Consider the following 22047-nt stretch of genomic DNA (forward strand, 5'->3'; position numbering starts at 1 on the left):
CACAGGATGTCGGTGCATGTAGAAAGCAAGGGCATGAGTCCTGTACGGGGGAGAGCCGGGCAGTGATCGTATTGAGCAGATGGAGGACCGCATATTAAGCGGATATATAATTTAGAGAAAACGGGAAGACCTGTTCCCTAAGAGTGTAAATAGGAGGTCCGTGCTGATGGAAATAAACATGAAATTACACAAATTGTAAATATACACATATACACGGAGGGGTTGTGCATGCAAATCAAGCAGATTTGTACAATCAGGGACAAAATGTACTTATTACCTCCTCAATGTGAAATGCAAACAATAGGTTGAGCAATAGAAGTCATAGTGAGGATGTTAAAAAATGCTGATACATTCAAATGGCAAAGATACAGTTGGCGTACCACACACAAGCGGGTAAAGGCCAAATATGATTACAGTAAGCTAATACTAGAGCATACAGAGTAGTGGCGTACCTCGCGCATGCGGGTAAAGGCCAGTCTGAATCGGACCAGGGAAAACATTAAGTCAAACATGCCAATTGCGAGAAAGAGCTATCATGTTCATTAAGCCCTGAATCAATAGAGTCAAAGGTCAGCATCCATCTGAGTTCCCGGGTGTTAAGGATGTCTGCAATGTTCCCGCCCCGGGGGCCCAGTGTTACCCGTTCAATTATCACCCATTTCATACAATCAGGAGAGTGACCAGCTGACGAGAAATGGTCGACCATGGGGGCACCAAGAACTTGGCAGCGAATTCTGCTCATGTGCTGGAGTATCCTGCTCTTAGCTTTCTGCTGAGTCTGCCCAATATACAACAAATTGCACGGACATAGGATGGCATAGATGACATTGACCGTGTTGCAGTTAGTGTGACTCTTTAGTGGGATCTTATGATGGCGATATGTGAATTCTTTGGTCTGTATTGTAACGTCACAGGCTTTGCAACCCCCACACCGAAAATGTCCCAGGATAGGAGGTAGGTTCCACATGGTGTTAATGGTGGAGGCCTCAGGGGTCCTCAGGAAAGAACGAACCACATGATCTTTGACGCTGCGCGCTTTTCTGAAGGCGTGTAGTGGCAGTTCTGTTTGTTGAATGTCATCTGATATCAATTTCCAATAGTTATTGATGATGCGTTTTATTTTATTGCTCAGAGTGTTGAACGTGGTGACGCACACAAGTCTCTGTTCTGTCTGATTGTTGTCGGCTTTGGGAATCAGTAGCTCCTCACGAGGGTAGAACCACGCTCTTTTTCTCGCCCTCTTGACCAACTGTTTAGGGTAGCCTCTGCTGAGGAGTCTCTGCTTAAGCTCTTCTGATTCGGTAAAATAATGTTCTTTGGTGGAGCAATTTCGACGGAGGCGGAGAAATTGCCCGAATGGCAGGTTGTCGCGCAATGCTCGAGGGTGGTGGCTGCCATAATGCAGAAGGGAATTTCTCTCGGCCGGTTTACGGTAAAGTCTGGTCAATAGGTGACCTGCGTTCTCATAGATAGTGAGATCCAGAAAGTCGATTTGGTGGTTATCCGATTGGATGGTAAATTTTAAGAATTCGGATTGAGCATTCAGCCATTCAAAAAACACCATCAGTTGTTCACGATTGCCTTGCCAGATCAATAGGACATCGTCGATATATCTCATCCAGAGACCGAGATGGTCTCTGAATGGATTGATGGAATTAAGTACCGTGTCCTGTTCGAAGGCGGCCATATATAGAATGGCTACGTCTGGGGCAAAGGGTGCTCCCATGGCTACTCCCGATGTCTGCATGTAAAATTTGTCCTTGAAAATGAAAAAGTTCTTTGTCATTGCTATGCGTAGCAGAGCCACTATAAACTCCGTAGGTACTTGAACAGGGGAAGGTCGTTGATGTAGGCAACGAGCTATGACCATTAGGGCTTCCTGTTGGGGGATACATGTGTACAATGACACGACGTCGCATGTAGCTAGGAGTTGTTGGTTCACATCAAAGGGTAGTCGTTCCACGATGTTTATAGTGTGCATAGTGTCACGGAGGTAGGCTGGAGTGGCCTCCGCAATGGGCTTCAGAAAAAAGTCGATATATTGACCCAAAGGCTCTAGGATCGAGCCACAACCCGACACTATAGGTCTACCAGGGGGATCAACCATTGATTTATGTATCTTCGGTAGAGTATAGATGGTTGCCAGCCGTGGGTGTGGTTTATTGAGAAACTTGAACTCATGTTCGGATAGAAATCCTTGGTCCAAGCCAGCTGTAGTGATTTCAAGAATTTCACGTGCAATTGCTTGGGAGGGGTCTGCTCGTAAAAGATGGTAGCTGTTGACGTCATTCAGTTGTCGCAGAATCTCTAGTTCATAAGAGCTGGTATCCTGTACCACAATGGCACCGCCCTTATCGGCAGGTTTGATTACAAATTTGGTATTTTTAGATAGTGATTGCAAGGCCAGTTTCTCTTGCTTGCTGGTGTTGAATCTGGTGTAGACTTTGGTTCCTAGAAGTTGTAGAACATCCCGTAGTACGACTGCTTCATAAGCCAATATCTTGTGTGACATTGCAGTGCTAAAGGGAACAAAGGTAGAGGGAGGTCTCAAGCCAGTGACAGATGATTGTATACTTGGTTCAGAGTTTCTGAAGAAGTATTTCAATCTGATTTTACGAAAAAATTTAAATAATTCAGTGCGAATCGCAAAGGAATCTGGATGGCTAGTGGGAACATAGGAAAGACCTTTTTCCAATATTTTAATTTCATCGTCATTTAGAGTTTCCTTCGATATATTGACAACAGGGCTGGCTGTGTCAGGAGGAGCTCCTCCCAGAAGACATAGTCGAGGGTGGGTTGGTACCCCTGGTGTGTTGATGTTGGCTACCATCTGTAGGTCTTGTTGCGGGTGACACGTTCCCCGTGCTGCGGCTCCGACTGAAAATGTACTTGTTTTTGTTGCTGTTGGCCACGACCACCATTCCAGGTATTGGTGTTCTGGTGAGATCCACGTTGTTGGCCGCGCGGCCAGAAATGGCCTCTGCCTCGAGGTGGGCGCCATGTGCCCTGGCGTTGCCCTAAAAAAGGGGTGGACTGGTATTGCTGATGATAACCAGGGTCTGAATAATTTTGTTGATAGCTAGGACCGGATTGGTCTTGTTCACCCTCCGAGCTGTAGGAGGAGTCGGAAAAGGTGTAATAGTTCCGTCTACCTCGGGACGATCCTCGACCCCGATTAAGGAATCTACCTTGGTTGTCTTGCTTGAAGTGATCCTCTTGGAGATACGGATATGTTTTCTTTTTGTCGTACAATCTAATGTCCCGTGCAAGTTTCTCCAGTTTACGGTTCTGAGTTGTTGTGTCAAAATCGTGGAGTGAGGTGTGTAAGTTGTTGATAGTCTCTTTTGCACTTTCAAAGTTAGGATCAGCGGTGATTTCAGCTTTTAAAGTGTTAATTTCAGCAGTAATTAATTTGACTTGATCCGCGGCAGTTTCTACACCGAGGACCATCCAGTGACGGCTACAGTTATTAGCCACGTGACTGAAACCTTCCCTGAATTTGGGTACCTCGACGAAGATAGCAGGCTCAATCTTAATTTGCAGACCAATCGGGATGACGTTTTCCTTGAGATACCGGGTGAGCAGATGACCGTGCCACCGGGTCCGGATCAGCTTCTTCTCCAAACGCTCAAGTCTGGAGATCTTATCCTTCAGTGTGAAGTCGATAGTGGGAATATCGGAAGAGATGAACAGATTGTTCTGATCTTCAAGTAGCTTGTCTATATATTCCTCAGAGTAGGAAAGCAATTCGGCCATAATGTGCTAAGCTCAAATGAATTGAACAAAAGAAGGGGGGAACCTCGCAGAAAAGCTTCTGCTCGAAGTAAATTGTTAATAGGGGGGGTTTTACCCATTAGAAGGTACGGGGACCTGGGTAGTTAAGTCAATAAAGAGAGGGGGTCCCAGTAGCCATGGAACGTAAAAACACACAAATGTAAAATAATCAAGGACACATACATTGAAACCACATTGTTTACTTCACAATGGGAATGCTTAACGAATATGCAAGGATAAATACATACAATAATAGAACACTCGTTTCGGTGGTGCCCCAAGGAGGGAGGGGGGATAGGACGGTGTAGTGAAAGTGAGGAGTTGGTGAGGAACGAGGTGGCGATTCAATAGTGACAGTAAAATCAACAATTGTCAATCGTTTGAAAAAGTTACACACTATGTACAGAAAATTAAAGACACAAAATGTTCATGAACAAATTCGACAAAGTCATCCTCCAGGTTATCCAATAAATGTAGACAGTGGGGATTGGAGATGACACACGGAAAATCAATGTCGACGTTTCGACCCTCAGAGATGCAGATATCAATGGTTATCTTGCTGGGGGGTCTTCATCAGGACTGGGGGACACATAACCTAGTAAATGTATAGAGATATATATACATTATGAATACGGGATAAAACTCCCTGTATATAGTTCAAACACGGAAGCACATTACAATAGAGTTTGGATGCCGTAAATAAATTAGAAACCCATACGTTAGGTTGGGACACATTGATTACTACGTTATATTGGGGTGTCAGTTGCATTATTCACTGATCATGAGCACGTGGTAGCGAGCTGAATCCAAAATGGTGGAAGGAAAACGGGGTGGCACTAGGCTGGTGTACACCGGTATGGTTCTGGTAAGTAAAATACCAGATCAGGAGAAAGCCAGAACGGGCTGCCTCAGACTATACATATAATTCGGACGTCAAAGGTATAAGTGGGACTGACTGGCCTCAATAGTGGTGTCAGCAGGACCGAATTATTTACACAAAAAGCCCGCAGAGGAGAATCCAAAGGTGGAATACAACCCTAACCCGCATGCCGGGCAAAGGTGGATGGTAGTGGTTAGAGCGACTCACCGTTAGTGCACCAACCGTGGTGAGGTGGTGCCGGATAGAGCTAGGAGTTGAGGATGTCTTCAAGGTGCAATTCTAACTGTAAATGAGGTAGAAGTGTGTTAGGGACCATAGCGCGAAAAATAATAGCACCATGAACAGGGCAGAGGAGAGGACTTACCCCGCTGTCGTACGTGGGACGAATCCGACAGGGTTAAAAGGATGAGGCAGTCAGGTAACTCAACAGTGGCTGTCTAGAGGAAAACAGACATACATTGCATAAGGGGTTGATATATGCCCAGTGGAAACAACGACCTACAAAAGTCAGTTGCAGAATAGCCCAACTCGCGCACTTCTTACCGGACTTGGAAATAATCCGTCTTCGTTTGCAATGTGGAATCACAGAGGCGCGGAGTACCGGGGTCAGTCCGGTAGGGGAGCTCGCACGAGGCGGTCTCCTGTAAAAGATATATACAAAGTGGGATGTCAGATGGCGGTAGGGAACGGTTACGTACCCACATATCAGAACAAACCGAGGCCGTTCGGCATTGCAGGGAACAGGCTGTTCGCTTACCGGGCTTAGAATGAATCAGTCTACGATCGCGGGCTCGCGTCTGAAGGCGGCGCGGGTTTCCGGGATTCTTAAAAACACTATGGCAACCAGGTCACAGGGTCATGTCACATGGTCTGAGCGGACGCGCCCTGCCTGTCGTTGCTAGGCATCATGTAAACAGAAGCAATGGTGGACATCCTCAGCGGTAACTACCGCGGGAGAGTGGTAATAGTGACACAGGATGTCGGTGCATGTAGAAAGCAAGGGCATGAGTCCTGTACGGGGGAGAGCCGGGCAGTGATCGTATTGAGCAGATGGAGGACCGCATATTAAGCGGATATATAATTTAGAGAAAACGGGAAGACCTGTTCCCTAAGAGTGTAAATAGGAGGTCCGTGCTGATGGAAATAAACATGAAATTACACAAATTGTAAATATACACATATACACGGAGGGGTTGTGCATGCAAATCAAGCAGATTTGTACAATCAGGGACAAAATGTACTTATTACCTCCTCAATGTGAAATGCAAACAATAGGTTGAGCAATAGAAGTCATAGTGAGGATGTTAAAAAATGCTGATACATTCAAATGGCAAAGATACAGTTGGCGTACCACACACAAGCGGGTAAAGGCCAAATATGATTACAGTAAGCTAATACTAGAGCATACAGAGTAGTGGCGTACCTCGCGCATGCGGGTAAAGGCCAGTCTGAATCGGACCAGGGAAAACATTAAGTCAAACATGCCAATTGCGAGAAAGAGCTATCATGTTCATTAAGCCCTGAATCAATAGAGTCAAAGGTCAGCATCCATCTGAGTTCCCGGGTGTTAAGGATGTCTGCAATGTTCCCGCCCCGGGGGCCCAGTGTTACCCGTTCAATTATCACCCATTTCATACAATCAGGAGAGTGACCAGCTGACGAGAAATGGTCGACCATGGGGGCACCAAGAACTTGGCAGCGAATTCTGCTCATGTGCTGGAGTATCCTGCTCTTAGCTTTCTGCTGAGTCTGCCCAATATACAACAAATTGCACGGACATAGGATGGCATAGATGACATTGACCGTGTTGCAGTTAGTGTGACTCTTTAGTGGGATCTTATGATGGCGATATGTGAATTCTTTGGTCTGTATTGTAACGTCACAGGCTTTGCAACCCCCACACCGAAAATGTCCCAGGATAGGAGGTAGGTTCCACATGGTGTTAATGGTGGAGGCCTCAGGGGTCCTCAGGAAAGAACGAACCACATGATCTTTGACGCTGCGCGCTTTTCTGAAGGCGTGTAGTGGCAGTTCTGTTTGTTGAATGTCATCTGATATCAATTTCCAATAGTTATTGATGATGCGTTTTATTTTATTGCTCAGAGTGTTGAACGTGGTGACGCACACAAGTCTCTGTTCTGTCTGATTGTTGTCGGCTTTGGGAATCAGTAGCTCCTCACGAGGGTAGAACCACGCTCTTTTTCTCGCCCTCTTGACCAACTGTTTAGGGTAGCCTCTGCTGAGGAGTCTCTGCTTAAGCTCTTCTGATTCGGTAAAATAATGTTCTTTGGTGGAGCAATTTCGACGGAGGCGGAGAAATTGCCCGAATGGCAGGTTGTCGCGCAATGCTCGAGGGTGGTGGCTGCCATAATGCAGAAGGGAATTTCTCTCGGCCGGTTTACGGTAAAGTCTGGTCAATAGGTGACCTGCGTTCTCATAGATAGTGAGATCCAGAAAGTCGATTTGGTGGTTATCCGATTGGATGGTAAATTTTAAGAATTCGGATTGAGCATTCAGCTATTCAAAAAACACCATCAGTTGTTCCCGATTGCCTTGCCAGATCAATAGGACATCGTCGATATATCTCATCCAGAGACCGAGATGGTCTCTGAATGGATTGATGGAATTAAGTACCGTGTCCTGTTCGAAGGCGGCCATATATAGAATGGCTACGTCTGGGGCAAAGGGTGCTCCCATGGCTACTCCCGATGTCTGCATGTAAAATTTGTCCTTGAAAATGAAAAAGTTCTTTGTCATTGCTATGCGTAGCAGAGCCACTATAAACTCCGTAGGTACTTGAACAGGGGAAGGTCGTTGATGTAGGCAACGAGCTATGACCATTAGGGCTTCCTGTTGGGGGATACATGTGTACAATGACACGACGTCGCATGTAGCTAGGAGTTGTTGGTTCACATCAAAGGGTAGTCGTTCCACGATGTTTATAGTGTGCATAGTGTCACGGAGGTAGGCTGGAGTGGCCTCCGCAATGGGCTTCAGAAAAAAGTCGATATATTGACCCAAAGGCTCTAGGATCGAGCCACAACCCGACACTATAGGTCTACCAGGGGGATCAACCATTGATTTATGTATCTTCGGTAGAGTATAGATGGTTGCCAGCCGTGGGTGTGGTTTATTGAGAAACTTGAACTCATGTTCGGATAGAAATCCTTGGTCCAAGCCAGCTGTAGTGATTTCAAGAATTTCACGTGCAATTGCTTGGGATATTGGCTTATGAAGCAGTCGTACTACGGGATGTTCTACAACTTCTAGGAACCAAAGTCTACACCAGATTCAACACCAGCAAGCAAGAGAAACTGGCCTTGCAATCAATATCTAAAAATACCAAATTTGTAATCAAACCTGCCGATAAGGGCGGTGCCATTGTGGTACAGGATACCAGCTCTTATGAACTAGAGATTCTGCGACAACTGAATGACGTCAACAGCTACCATCTTTTACGAGCAGACCCCTCCCAAGCAATTGCACGTGAAATTCTTGAAATCACTACAGCTGGCTTGGACCAAGGATTTCTATCCGAACATGAGTTCAAGTTTCTCAATAAACCACACCCACGGCTGGCAACCATCTATACTCTACCGAAGATACATAAATCAATGGTTGATCCCCCTGGTAGACCTATAGTGTCGGGTTGTGGCTCGATCCTAGAGCCTTTGGGTCAATATATCGACTTTTTTCTGAAGCCCATTGCGGAGGCCACTCCAGCCTACCTCCGTGACACTATGCACACTATAAACATCGTGGAACGACTACCCTTTGATGTGAACCAACAACTCCTAGCTACATGCGACGTCGTGTCATTGTACACATGTATCCCCCAACAGGAAGCCCTAATGGTCATAGCTCGTTGCCTACATCAACGACCTTCCCCATTTCAAGTACCTACGGAGTTTATAGTGGCTCTGCTACGCATAGCAATGACAAAGAACTTTTTCATTTTCAAGGACAAATTTTACATGCAGACATCGGGAGTAGCCATGGGAGCACCCTTTGCCCCAGACGTAGCCATTCTATATATGGCCGCCTTCGAACAGGACACGGTACTTAATTCCATCAATCCATTCAGAGACCATCTCGGTCTCTGGATGAGATATATCGACGATGTCCTATTGATCTGGCAAGGCAATCGGGAACAACTGATGGTGTTTTTTGAATGGCTGAATGCTCAATCCGAATTCTTAAAATTTACCATCCAATCGGATAACCACCAAATCGACTTTCTGGATCTCACTATCTATGAGAACGCAGGTCACCTATTGACCAGACTTTACCGTAAACCGGCCGAGAGAAATTCCCTTCTGCATTATGGCAGCCACCACCCTCGAGCATTGCGCGACAACCTGCCATTCGGGCAATTTCTCCGCCTCCGTCGAAATTGCTCCACCAAAGAACATTATTTTACCGAATCAGAAGAGCTTAAGCAGAGACTCCTCAGCAGAGGCTACCCTAAACAGTTGGTCAAGAGGGCGAGAAAAAGAGCGTGGTTCTACCCTCGTGAGGAGCTACTGATTCCCAAAGCCGACAACAATCAGACAGAACAGAGACTTGTGTGCGTCACCACGTTCAACACTCTGAGCAATAAAATAAAACGCATCATCAATAACTATTGGAAATTGATATCAGATGACATTCAACAAACAGAACTGCCACTACACGCCTTCAGAAAAGCGCGCAGCGTCAAAGATCATGTGGTTCGTTCTTTCCTGAGGACCCCTGAGGCCTCCACCATTAACACCATGTGGAACCTACCTCCTATCCTGGGACATTTTCGGTGTGGGGGTTGCAAAGCCTGTGACGTTACAATACAGACCAAAGAATTCACATATCGCCATCATAAGATCCCACTAAAGAGTCACACTAACTGCAACACGGTCAATGTCATCTATGCCATCCTATGTCCGTGCAATTTGTTGTATATTGGGCAGACTCAGCAGAAAGCTAAGAGCAGGATACTCCAGCACATGAGCAGAATTCGCTGCCAAGTTCTTGGTGCCCCCATGGTCGACCATTTCTCGTCAGCTGGTCACTCTCCTGATTGTATGAAATGGGTGATAATTGAACGGGTAACACTGGGCCCCCGGGGCGGGAACATTGCAGACATCCTTAACACCCGGGAACTCAGATGGATGCTGACCTTTGACTCTATTGATTCAGGGCTTAATGAACATGATAGCTCTTTCTCGCAATTGGCATGTTTGACTTAATGTTTTCCCTGGTCCGATTCAGACTGGCCTTTACCCGCATGCGCGAGGTACGCCACTACTCTGTATGCTCTAGTATTAGCTTACTGTAATCATATTTGGCCTTTACCCGCTTGTGTGTGGTACGCCAACTGTATCTTTGCCATTTGAATGTATCAGCATTTTTTAACATCCTCACTATGACTTCTATTGCTCAACCTATTGTTTGCATTTCACATTGAGGAGGTAATAAGTACATTTTGTCCCTGATTGTACAAATCTGCTTGATTTGCATGCACAACCCCTCCGTGTATATGTGTATATTTACAATTTGTGTAATTTCATGTTTATTTCCATCAGCACGGACCTCCTATTTACACTCTTAGGGAACAGGTCTTCCCGTTTTCTCTAAATTATATATCCGCTTAATATGCGGTCCTCCATCTGCTCAATACGATCACTGCCCGGCTCTCCCCCGTACAGGACTCATGCCCTTGCTTTCTACATGCACCGACATCCTGTGTCACTATTACCACTCTCCCGCGGTAGTTACCGCTGAGGATGTCCACCATTGCTTCTGTTTACATGATGCCTAGCAACGACAGGCAGGGCGCGTCCGCTCAGACCATGTGACATGACCCTGTGACCTGGTTGCCATAGTGTTTTTAAGAATCCCGGAAACCCGCGCCGCCTTCAGACGCGAGCCCGCGATCGTAGACTGATTCATTCTAAGCCCGGTAAGCGAACAGCCTGTTCCCTGCAATGCCGAACGGCCTCGGTTTGTTCTGATATGTGGGTACGTAACCGTTCCCTACCGCCATCTGACATCCCACTTTGTATATATCTTTTACAGGAGACCGCCTCGTGCGAGCTCCCCTACCGGACTGACCCCGGTACTCCGCGCCTCTGTGATTCCACATTGCAAACGAAGACGGATTATTTCCAAGTCCGGTAAGAAGTGTGCGAGTTGGGCTATTCTGCAACTGACTTTTGTAGGTCGTTGTTTCCACTGGGCATATATCAACCCCTTATGCAATGTATGTCTGTTTTCCTCTAGACAGCCACTGTTGAGTTACCTGACTGCCTCATCCTTTTAACCCTGTCGGATTCGTCCCACGTACGACAGCGGGGTAAGTCCTCTCCTCTGCCCTGTTCATGGTGCTATTATTTTTCGCGCTATGGTCCCTAACACACTTCTACCTCATTTACAGTTAGAATTGCACCTTGAAGACATCCTCAACTCCTAGCTCTATCCGGCACCACCTCACCACGGTTGGTGCACTAACGGTGAGTCGCTCTAACCACTACCATCCACCTTTGCCCGGCATGCGGGTTAGGGTTGTATTCCACCTTTGGATTCTCCTCTGCGGGCTTTTTGTGTAATTAATTCGGTCCTGCTGACACCACTATTGTGGCCAGTCAGTCCCACTTATACCTTTGACGTCCGAATTATATGTATAGTCTGAGGCAGCCCGTTCTGGCTTTCTCCTGATCTGGTATTTTACTTACCAGAACCATACCGGTGTACACCAGCCTAGTGCCACCCCGTTTTCCTTCCACCATTTTGGATTCAGCTCGCTACCACGTGCTCATGATCAGTGAATAATGCAACTGACACCCCAATATAACGTAGTAATCAATGTGTCCCAACCTAACGTATGGGTTTCTAATTTATTTACGGCATCCAAACTCTATTGTAATGTGCTTCCGTGTTTGAACTATATACAGGGAGTTTTATCCCGTATTCATAATGTATATATATCTCTATACATTTACTAGGTTATGTGTCCCCCAGTCCTGATGAAGACCCCCCAGCAAGATAACCATTGATATCTGCATCTCTGAGGGTCGAAACGTCGACATTGATTTTCCGTGTGTCATCTCCAATCCCCACTGTCTACATTTATTGGATAACCTGGAGGATGACTTTGTCGAATTTGTTCATGAACATTTTGTGTCTTTAATTTTCTGTACATAGTGTGTAACTTTTTCAAACGATTGACAATTGTTGATTTTACTGTCACTATTGAATCGCCACCTCGTTCCTCACCAACTCCTCACTTTCACTACACCGTCCTATCCCCCCTCCCTCCTTGGGGCACCACCGAAACGAGTGTTCTATTATTGTATGTATTTATCCTTGCATATTCGTTAAGCATTCCCATTGTGAAGTAAACAATGTGGTTTCAATGTATGTGTCCTTGATTATTTTACATTTGTGTGTTTTTACGTTCCATGGCTACTGGGACCCCCTCTCTTTATTTATTTTTACCTAGGGCTGTTTCTAGCGCGTTTATTTTGTCATCATCGAAGGATCCTATCAGTGGCCACTGACTTTCTCCATTCTTTTTCGTATATTTATGCCACAGTTTGTTATAGGCTATAGCGATCAATCCATGCTTCATGAACATGTCGTTATTAGGGGTGCCTTCCGGTGGGGCCGGATGGTTCATCTCTAATAAGCGGTCCGGGCTAAACAGGCTACCGATCAGTGGGGAGAAGACAGACATGACGGCTCGCAACGAGGGACAAAAAGTCAGCACTGCCTATCTTATCACTGTGTGCAAAGACTATACAGAATATTTCTATTCTACGTTGTTTGCAGGCAGTGAATACCTCATGAACCAATATAAAAATAAAAAAACAATTCAGTGGGGAGAATAAGCAGGCTCGCAAAAGGTCTGCGTTACCTACCCTTTCACTATCTGTAAAAAGGGTGGGGAGTGGGGCTCTTTCCTGTTTGCAGACAGAGAATCTCCAGAAAAACAGTCTGTGAACAATAGTTCAGTTTCAAGTAATTAATCAGTGGGGGAGAAAGATAGACACGACAGTTGTATTACCTATCCTCCACCGTTTTTCTCCGTTTGCAGACAGAGGATCTCCAAATAAATTAACAAAGAGTAATACTAGTATTTTCTAGACAATTCAAATGACCATTTCGTAATTCGTCGTGTTTACACGACCTTACCCGGACCGCATGGACAGTTTCTCGTCTTCCGAATCCAGCGCCCGATCGTCCTCTTTTCCTCGTATTCCTCGCGGCACTCCTGATGGTTCCCAGTCAGGACCGTAGATCACTCGAGAGAGGTCTGTTCGGATCAAGTGAAGTTCGGATGATCGGCTGTCAGACGAGGGTCTATCGGACAGGCGCGCTCCTGATCGTTGCAGTCGTTCACTCTGTCGTCAGGACCTCTCCCACTGGATCCACGAGTCACTGATGGGCCCCACATTTGGGACGCCAATTGTTAAAGGTCAGGCTACCAACCAGATTAAAAGATCCTTAAGTATTGCCCGGCGGTGTCGCCTCCTAAACCCACAAGATATTAATCAATGAAGAGGCAGGCGCTGGAGACTGGAAGGCAGGAAACAAGGGTTTTTATTCTCTCCGGAGGAGAACACATCAGTTCGGACAGCAAGTATCGTCACGAGGTGCTCTCCCCGCATCTCTGAGGCCTGGCCTCTTATACACAGGTTTATTGCTTTATTACATACAACACATTCTTGGTAATGCTTTGATGTACGGAAAGGATATCCTCCGAATCTCCCCTTCAGGCCCGTTCCCACACACAGTTACAGTTGAAGTCCCCACCCCGGTCACAACAGGTGATGATTATCGCGCAGCGGGACATTCCGCCGATTCACGGACTGTGGGGGGTTTGATCGGATCTCATAGGGTGGGGGCTTTGATCAACTCGAGGGTCCTTTAATGAGGGAAGCTTCCTACTGTACGGGGGGGGCAATAAACAGTATCCGCAGAGCTTAGGTGGTGGCCTGGGAACGGGGAAGACAAACGGGCACACAGGAAAAGGGGGGTTTGCATCAAAGGGCCTGGGACCATGAAAGGAATGAAGGGAAGTGTCGCGCTGGGAACAGGATGGGGTTCCGAGGCAGAGCCGCGCAGAAGAGGGGTTTATGACCCAAGACATGTGAGAGTGGAGGGGGGTTGTCAGCGCGGGGGGTTGCCTGCGAGGTCGGGAGGGAGAGAGAGACGCTGGCTATCGGCGAGGGGCAGGGAGGCCATGGTGTACAAAATGGCTGCCGCTTACGCGCACGAATGGGCCCAAGGAGAGCAAGATGGTGCCGATAATGTTGACATTTTCAGTCTAACTTTTAACAAGGCTTCTCATGGGATTAGAAGGAACATCCCACTGGGGCTTCATGCTAAAACAAAGAGGATTATGGTCGCTGTCGCTTGTGACACCCACATTCATATCGACCACGTCTCTCCAGAGCCTCACGTCAAGAAGGATGTAGTCAATGCGGGTTGGGCCACTATTCCTATTGAATGTGTTTGCTTCCAATCTGTCAGAGGGAGTTCTTCCATTCACAGCTCTTAGCCCAAATTCCACATTTAGGGCTTTCACTTGGAGAGTCAATTTTTTGACTGGAGGGAGGTATAAACAGTGGACAGCACTTTTAAGGTTGTCTCCATACGTGCCTGTTATTTGCTGTTCATCAAGGGGCTCAAAAGAGGTGTTAAGGTTGCCTGCTACTATTGGTCTCGAGTAAGTTGGGCACCCGGCTAGGCTCTCGTCCAAATGCATGAGTGTTGGCGAAGGTCTCCCCCCTTTGCTCCCCCTCACGATATTAAACAGATTAATAGACTCTCCCTCCAAGAGGCACTTAATAGGAATCCCAAAAATGTCTGGGCTAGCACTTGGAAGAAGGGTGATCTGACATCCCAATGCGATCCCCACCGAAATTATCAGTCCTCCTGTCGGGTGCCCTCTCCCTCTAGTGGTTGCTGGTGGGCAATAACATGCATATCCAGATTTAAATAAGGGGACCAAGCTCTAGGTTTCCTGGAATATGCAAATGTTGTATCCTTCAATTAAGTTATTCCAGTGAGGGAGTGGCACTATTCTAAGCTGTCGGTGGGATTCTGGGCTGGAGAGCAATACAGCACTTGAGCTGGCAGGATAATGGCTAATGGGAGCCTGGGTTAATGCTTGTGGGTTGGTGTTCGGGCTGAAGTCCGACCCTCTGAAGTTAGTCGATGGACTGCCCTCTTCTGCTTCTTGCAGTATTCCATCCCCCCTCATATGAGCTGACCTCTGTAAGTCCAGTGAACTAGCCCTAGTAGTTGTGTTAATGGGATATGTAGGGAGAGGCCTGGCATGCTGATAATCCTTCCCAAAAGTCAATTGTTGGTCTCTAGTTGGGAACCTCTGGTTGGGGGATAAATCAGAGTTTCTCTACACGTGGGGTATATAACTTTTAAATTGAATTAAAGAAGCATCAGGGGAGCAGGTTCGGTATTCTAGGGCAGGAGCTTTTTGGCCAGCTCTAACCCGTTGAGTCTTAATTTAATGCAATCAAAGGGCTGGTTGAAAGATGTGCATCTTCTTGCCCTTACAATGTCGTCGTGAATCACAGAGCGGCATCCCCTGACATGACGGATCCAGTGGATAGCTTTATTAACCTATGCAATTTCCCTCTCATACCCCACTCTCCCTCCAAGTTTGGGTACATTGACCATATACATTTTCAGGACAAATGGAAGACGGTAGGGGAACTGATGGTGTTAACTATATCTTGCCTTGTTTTGGCAGTGCTAGCCCCTGTTGCAAAATTTTACTTCTTGCCCCGGGGTGTTTAAAGGGGCTATTCTCTGCCATTGCATTAGGAAGGTAGTTAGTTTGGGTGGTGCTTGTATGTGTGAGATAGCAGCAGGATGTAAATAAGGGTACTTATGAGAGGGGATGTCCCTTTTTGGGGTACTGGGCAACTGTAGTATGGGTCGGGCGTAAATGAGTTGGTTGTCTATTCCCAGGGCAGACTCGGTGGGCAATACAGGTTGTCGTCCATTCTGTAGTATTTGTTTGACTAGCATTGTAAGGCCATCAATCATAGATCTCATAGCCCCTACTTCCGCCCTTAGATAGTTGATGAGCTGGTAAGTGCACTGATTCTGACAATCGAGACTGGGTGCAGGTGTTGGTTCGCCTAGCACGTCAGGAGACTGATAAATGGTATCACCTTTCAGGTCACCAATCAAGTACAAAAGGGGGGTACACCTGTTGGTACATTGAAGAGCAGGTTCAGGCTGGCTTGTGGGACAGCTAATGGAAGTAGTGGGGAGTTTATGAACCCGTACGGTGTGAAGTGCTACCCCCTGTTCGCTCGAGGGAGCCCCTTTGGTTAGAGGTCTCCTGAATGTATCCTGGATAACTGGTAAGCCACTAGGGCTGATGAAACTGATAGAAGTTTGACTAACAGCATTGCATGAAATGGTAAGTGGCTCTGCGTCTAAGATGCCTTCACATTCCATTTAGCATGCAATCAATGCGACCTATAAAGCAATTGTTGCCTGGATGCTTTGATGATTTTTTTTACTTTTTCCCCTTCCCTGCTGACCCACATCCAGTACCCTGCACAGCTTCCCTTATCCCCATCCCTCAAAGGGCACAGCACAGCGCAAGATAAAATCGAGGGTCCAAAATCTTACCAAGAGTTTGCAAGGAAGTTACTGAACAAAAGTGACTACAAGCTCTTGGAATGACAAGAGGTTATGTGCCAACAAGGGATTTTGACTCTCCCAATAAAGCAGATAAAGCACACCAAACAGAAGTCCCTTCAATAGTCACAGGATGAAAAATACCAGAAATAGTTCTCACCCGATACACAGGTAGGGGAACTTTAGAGGGCAATTATCGACAGCTGAATTGGCCGAGGGGGGATCGAAAGACTCACACAGTGTCAAATATTCAATACCGAGTGGCAAGTTGGAAGATGACCACATAAATAGTTGGGCTAGAGGGGATACAAACCCAGAGCCTGTTCCTAGGCTAGGTGAAAAACAAACAGGAGAGTTACAGCACCTCGTGGGGAGGAGGTGGATCCTCAAAAACATCAGGAAGCCAAACACAACGGGGGTGGCCCTGCCCTGCATCTTCCTGGCAATGAAGAGTAAGTACGGGCCTGCCCTTGGCCCCGGCTTCACCCGGGCGTGGCCTGTGCGTGTCCCGCAAAGTGGGCCCTGGGACTTCTTTTATGTGCCTCCTAGTGCTGGAGCGATGAACATGTGAGCGGGGCAGTCTGAGGGCTGTGGTTATGTGCCCAGCCCGGCCTCTGTAAAAATCGGGACCCGTGCAGCGAGGGCCAAGACTGCTTTTATGTGCCTCCTGGTGCTGGCGCTGACATAATGAGCAGGTGAACGTGGCAGTCTGGGAACTGTGGTTCCGTGCCCAGCCCGGGCTCCGTGAAAATCAGGTTTGTTGTTTCCCCATATTAATTACATTTATTTATAGCAAATCTTTTAAAATGTACTCAAAAGTGAATACAGGTAATGCAGTCAGATATTAATATTCTACGAAAAACATTATTTAAAACCTGGTAGCACTTTATAATAGAAGTACATTTTCATATTTCTCAAATATCTCTACCCAGTTACTTCACAGGTAATGATTTACATTTTTCAATAGGCACAAACAGAGTGAACCACCCTAACACCTAAAACCACAGACTTCAAAAGATGCCATCTTAACTCTAGTAAACCGTAACATATTATGATCATATGCAACATGGTTTTACAATCTGACCTGCACAGCCTAGCTAAACAGTCAAGCGAAAGTCTTTGATTTTTTTCAATTATCCTATGGTACACCTGATCAGAATTTGTTGTAATCTAAATGTTGGATATTTATGTCTTACTCTGTAACAAATAGTGGTCACTATGTTCCTGAGTCACAAACATTTTGCGGTGATATTCTCTGGACTTACTTTGAACTTCTGAACCTCAGGAGTAAGCTAGTAGTAAGCCAGGTGCACTTGCTTACTCCAGACACTCAGGACTAAACAAGAAGTACTATCACAGTAGGTCACCCATACTCATAGCAAAAATACCTGAGAATAGGTCCAAAGGTGTTTTAGTGGGGATACATTCACATAGTCAATGAACAAAGGTTGATCATATTTTCACGGCTCTGTTGCTTAATGGTCTCTATCCATCTTTTACTTAGTTAACATGCCTTTAATTTGGGATACATCAAAGCTCAATTTTATAGTATGTTTTATCAATCTTTTTCCTAAAATTTGTTGACTTGCTAAGGCTAAGTAGTGAGAATCCCATTTCTGCCACAGAATGCGCTCTGTGCACAGAAAATATGAAATAGTTTTTTGCCCCACCAGGATGCCCATTGCAGCGATTCCTAGCTTGTGACTCAGTGTAGCATGAGGAATTGAAATACCCCCATCTAAATATTTTGCATAAGAAAATGCAGTCAATGAAGCCCCAGCAGTTAAGCTTACTATTTGAACTTATTATACAACAGAGAGGCAAAAGTTGAGTTTTACTAATGAAGGCAGTAAATAGAAGTTGTGACTGTCATCCCACTATATTGACTATTAAATCATTTCAAACATCAACATGCCTGGATGGCTTTCGTTTATGCTAGCCTTAGATATGTGCACAAATTCAATGTAAACATAAAGACTAACTGGAACATTCCAACTTTTACATTTTCTTGTCATTGATAACTAATAATTACAACTAGGTCTAGATAAAATTGAAATTACCACAGCGAAATTCGCATAATTCTAGAAATTTTGGGTTACATTTGTTATGAGACCTTCCCAAAATGTTGCCATTATCCCACTTTATATAATGATGTGCCATTGTGAAAGCACAGTTACAATAGAAGCGAACAGTCGTTATTGGTGATGTTTGCATATCGTTTGCACTTTATTTGTATGAAATGTCTCCTCGCATCAAAATTGATGCGAGGTCGTATTTTGAGCTAAAATATAGCGCAAAATGACAGAGATAATTACACGAAAGCAAATTATGCAAATTGCGCACTCCTTTATCTGCAATTACTTCCCAAAAACCATTAGGAACACATTCAAATACAATACATAATCTGACCCTAATCTAAGAGTATCATTAAGAGCTGATAGAGGGCTCTTGGGTAGCAGCAGATAACCAGTATCCATAAATATGGATTATAAGGTCAAACTAATTAGAGTATAACAGACCCCATTGTTCAATACTGCTGGCATATCAGCTATGTTCATATTAAACAAAATTGGTGCATATACACTTCCTGTTTTCAGGCTGTTACTGGTCAAGTGCTTTTTGATTCATATATTATTATTAAAGATAAGTTTAAATGAACTAATGTGTAAGAATGTAACATTTGCATCAAGCCAATGGAAAATGGATCAATGCCCAAGCAACAGACAGTACAATACTTGTGCCCCAAATTTAATCAATCATTAAGCCATTTGAATACTGTTTGCTCACAAGTTAGAATGTTATGCTTATTAAGCCAGCCCTGAAGATATCTCAATAGATACATAGGAATTAGTTTGCCCCTGCATTCTACTAGAGGAATGCATTGAGCATCCCAGTGATCTGATCTCTTGCTTTTGAGTGTCTTAGTTTCAGTACATGACTCTTTCAAGAGCATGGAGTATTTTGCCACAGTGTAAATAACAGCCAAAGTGGTCTATTGACCTTGTTCCCAAAATTTGAATTTATATTAAATATTGCTAAATGGATATCATTTGAACATGGTGCTGTTAAACATTTAACTCCATCTACCAAAATCAAAATCTTGTTTACAGGGATAAAATGTGTGAATCCCTTCCAGCTTCTCGGGTTGAATTCAAATGACTCTTATTTAGGCCATAAAGTTCAACTGATGATGCCACTGAGTTTGAATCATTTTCAAATCCATATTTGTTTACTTTAAAGTATTCTTTGGACAGTAGTGCCCAAAATACTGTCCGATCCTTGATTATAATTGTATGTAACACAAGTAGTCTCTGGGTCATAAGATATATTTCCTAGCTCCCACATCTTACTTTGCACCATATTCCTTAAATGCATCTCTAAATGCTAAGATTCAAATATAGCATTGTGAATTTCAAGCTTCATACATCTACCTCATTTTGAGTACTACAGATCATCAATGTGCATTTGATGAAAGGCACATACATCTTTTCTATGCAGCCCTTAGTCCAAAACATGCTTGATCCAGTGTGTCTTCCTGTAAAGAACAAGAGGATAATAACACCATTGACTGCTTTATCCCCTGACAAGCTTACATTCTCAGCTGAAGCAGTTGAGAATCACAAAACTCCTCTACCTCAATGCAAGTGACCGATAAGCTGGTAGGAGTTTTATTAATTTGTTATTCCTTCTTTTATCCTATTTTGCATCAGTCTTCTTAGGTCTATAGGCAAATCAGATTTTTTCAATATTATCAACTTCTATAATATTCCAAAACTGATAACCTGACCCTTCCATGCTACAACCAATGTGGGAATTTATTTTGTGAACTGCTTCTGTATTCAAATCTATATCAATCAAAAAGTTGTCACCCTCACCGTAAACAAATATTATTACCCTCAGTAGAGGGAGAAACATGCATGTTTGTCAATAATATTTTAATGTTTGTCTAATTTAGTGGAAGTCAGTTACTTATTTTGTGTGTCATTCTTCAGTTTAGTAGGAGGACTCAGGTAAATAATCTGAACTTAATATTCAAATGAAACATATTTTGCCAGAATAGCAAACAATCCAATACTTATTAAACCGAGAAACTATAAAGAGTTCAGCCTTACTAATATAATTCTACCCAAAATATGTCTTAATGCTTTTTATCCTGTATCAGTAAGCCCAACCATTGAATGCAAACGTGAGGATCTTCTGCATACTTCGCTCTGTTGTAGACCCATTCGCTAGTGAGATACATTTTGCCTAGTGACCTTCCAATGAATGCATTTGATCTTTGCTTTTTGAGTTTGAACCACAATATTAAATGCATGGCTAAACAAGATTAGGAACTTATTTGCACTGATACACAGCGATTTAGGTGAAATGAAATGGTTAACTATTCTGAGAACAGTGCAAAGATAATCTTCATTCCCATCTTGAGTGCAATTGTTTGCTTTATGTATCACAATAGGGCTTAATACCTTCCCATACTGTTTAGAATGAATTTCACCAGAGCTAACATCAAGGGCATTTGTATTTTAGAAACCTGAGCTACTAACAGTGTCTTCTGTAACCCCCTCCTCCCCTTTCTTTCATGTGGCTTGGCTCACTGTTATGTCCATCTAGTGCACAACGTTCTGCTTTGTAAAATAAATTATCCTTTTCCCTCAATTTGTTCACTCTAATGGTTTCTTAATGCGCCATCACTATCAGCCAACCTGACCACAAATTCTGGGCTTTCCATCTGGATGGCTTCAATGTTTGAATGCATTGAAGATGGCATAGTTATGTTGACTCAGCATGTTCATATTTGTTTTTTTAGAACAGGCCGGTATTTTCTAGTTCCAGCAATAGTCAGCATTTCTAAAAGAAAGGCTATCAATAAATATGACTAATGGCAGTTTGGTGGAAAAAGACATATTCAGATTCTGATCACTACCTTTTTGACCAATCAATGCCCAAATGGTACTTATATTCATCATTTATTGAGCAAAACGTTAAGAAATTGTGTGCTCGACAATCTTTGATATTATTGCCTGTGCTGCTTTACCTCCACCACTATCTTGACTTTGAAGTAGGATTATTTTTAAAATGGCACATGCTAGCTTTTTAAAGATTTTCCTCTAATAAGAAAACTAAATGTTTTTGAGGATGTCACTTTTGAGGATTGAATTTAGGGGATATGCCATTTCACAAGTGATACTATATTGTGAGGCTGTCAACTGCATATTAGCTATCACAAGAAGGAGCTTGTGACTTAACTATTTATTCATTTTTTTCAGACAAGAAGCATTACTTGCTGATATCAGCCAAAAAGATGCAAAGATTGCCTTGCTTGAGCTATCTTCCTCAAAGAAGAAAAAGACCCAAGATGAAGTAATGACCTTAAAACGAGATAGAGATCGATTGGTCTACAAATTAAAGCAACAGGTTGGGAAATTGCATTTAATGTATTCATGCATAATAATTATGAAAAATGTATTTAGAGACACTTACTATGACAGAAATCTACATAGGCTTCTAAATGTAAAATCTTGGTTAAATGCTTTGTTTTTTCATCTTTCATAACTTTGCAAGAATGGATGTTTCAACTGCAGATGTTTTGTGGTAAAACACGGAGACATTTATTTTATTGCTGATGTAATCAGATCTCCTTTTTACAAAAGCATGGCAGTATGTCAGGATATTTTTTGCATTGTAGCATGAACAAAAGTTCTAAAAGGCTCTATGTAGCCAGTCATCTACAACCTAGT

The 22047-nt window shown here is 44.2% G+C and overlaps 1 protein-coding gene across 1 annotated transcript in view; it reads left to right on the plus strand.

The window, feature by feature from the left end:
- ERC2 (ELKS/RAB6-interacting/CAST family member 2) overlaps positions 1-22047 on the plus strand; it is a 2322684-nt gene that overhangs the window by 1815165 nt on the left and 485472 nt on the right. Inside the window, exon 15 of the mRNA XM_078661584.1 lies at positions 21577-21724. Within this exon, the coding sequence (XP_078517710.1) occupies positions 21577-21724 (148 nt within the window). The remainder of the gene's footprint in view (positions 1-21576; positions 21725-22047) is intronic.

This window comes from Lissotriton helveticus, chromosome 9 (genome assembly GCF_964261635.1).
Source record: "Lissotriton helveticus chromosome 9, aLisHel1.1, whole genome shotgun sequence".
In the NCBI taxonomy this organism is placed as follows: Eukaryota; Metazoa; Chordata; class Amphibia; order Caudata; family Salamandridae; genus Lissotriton; species Lissotriton helveticus.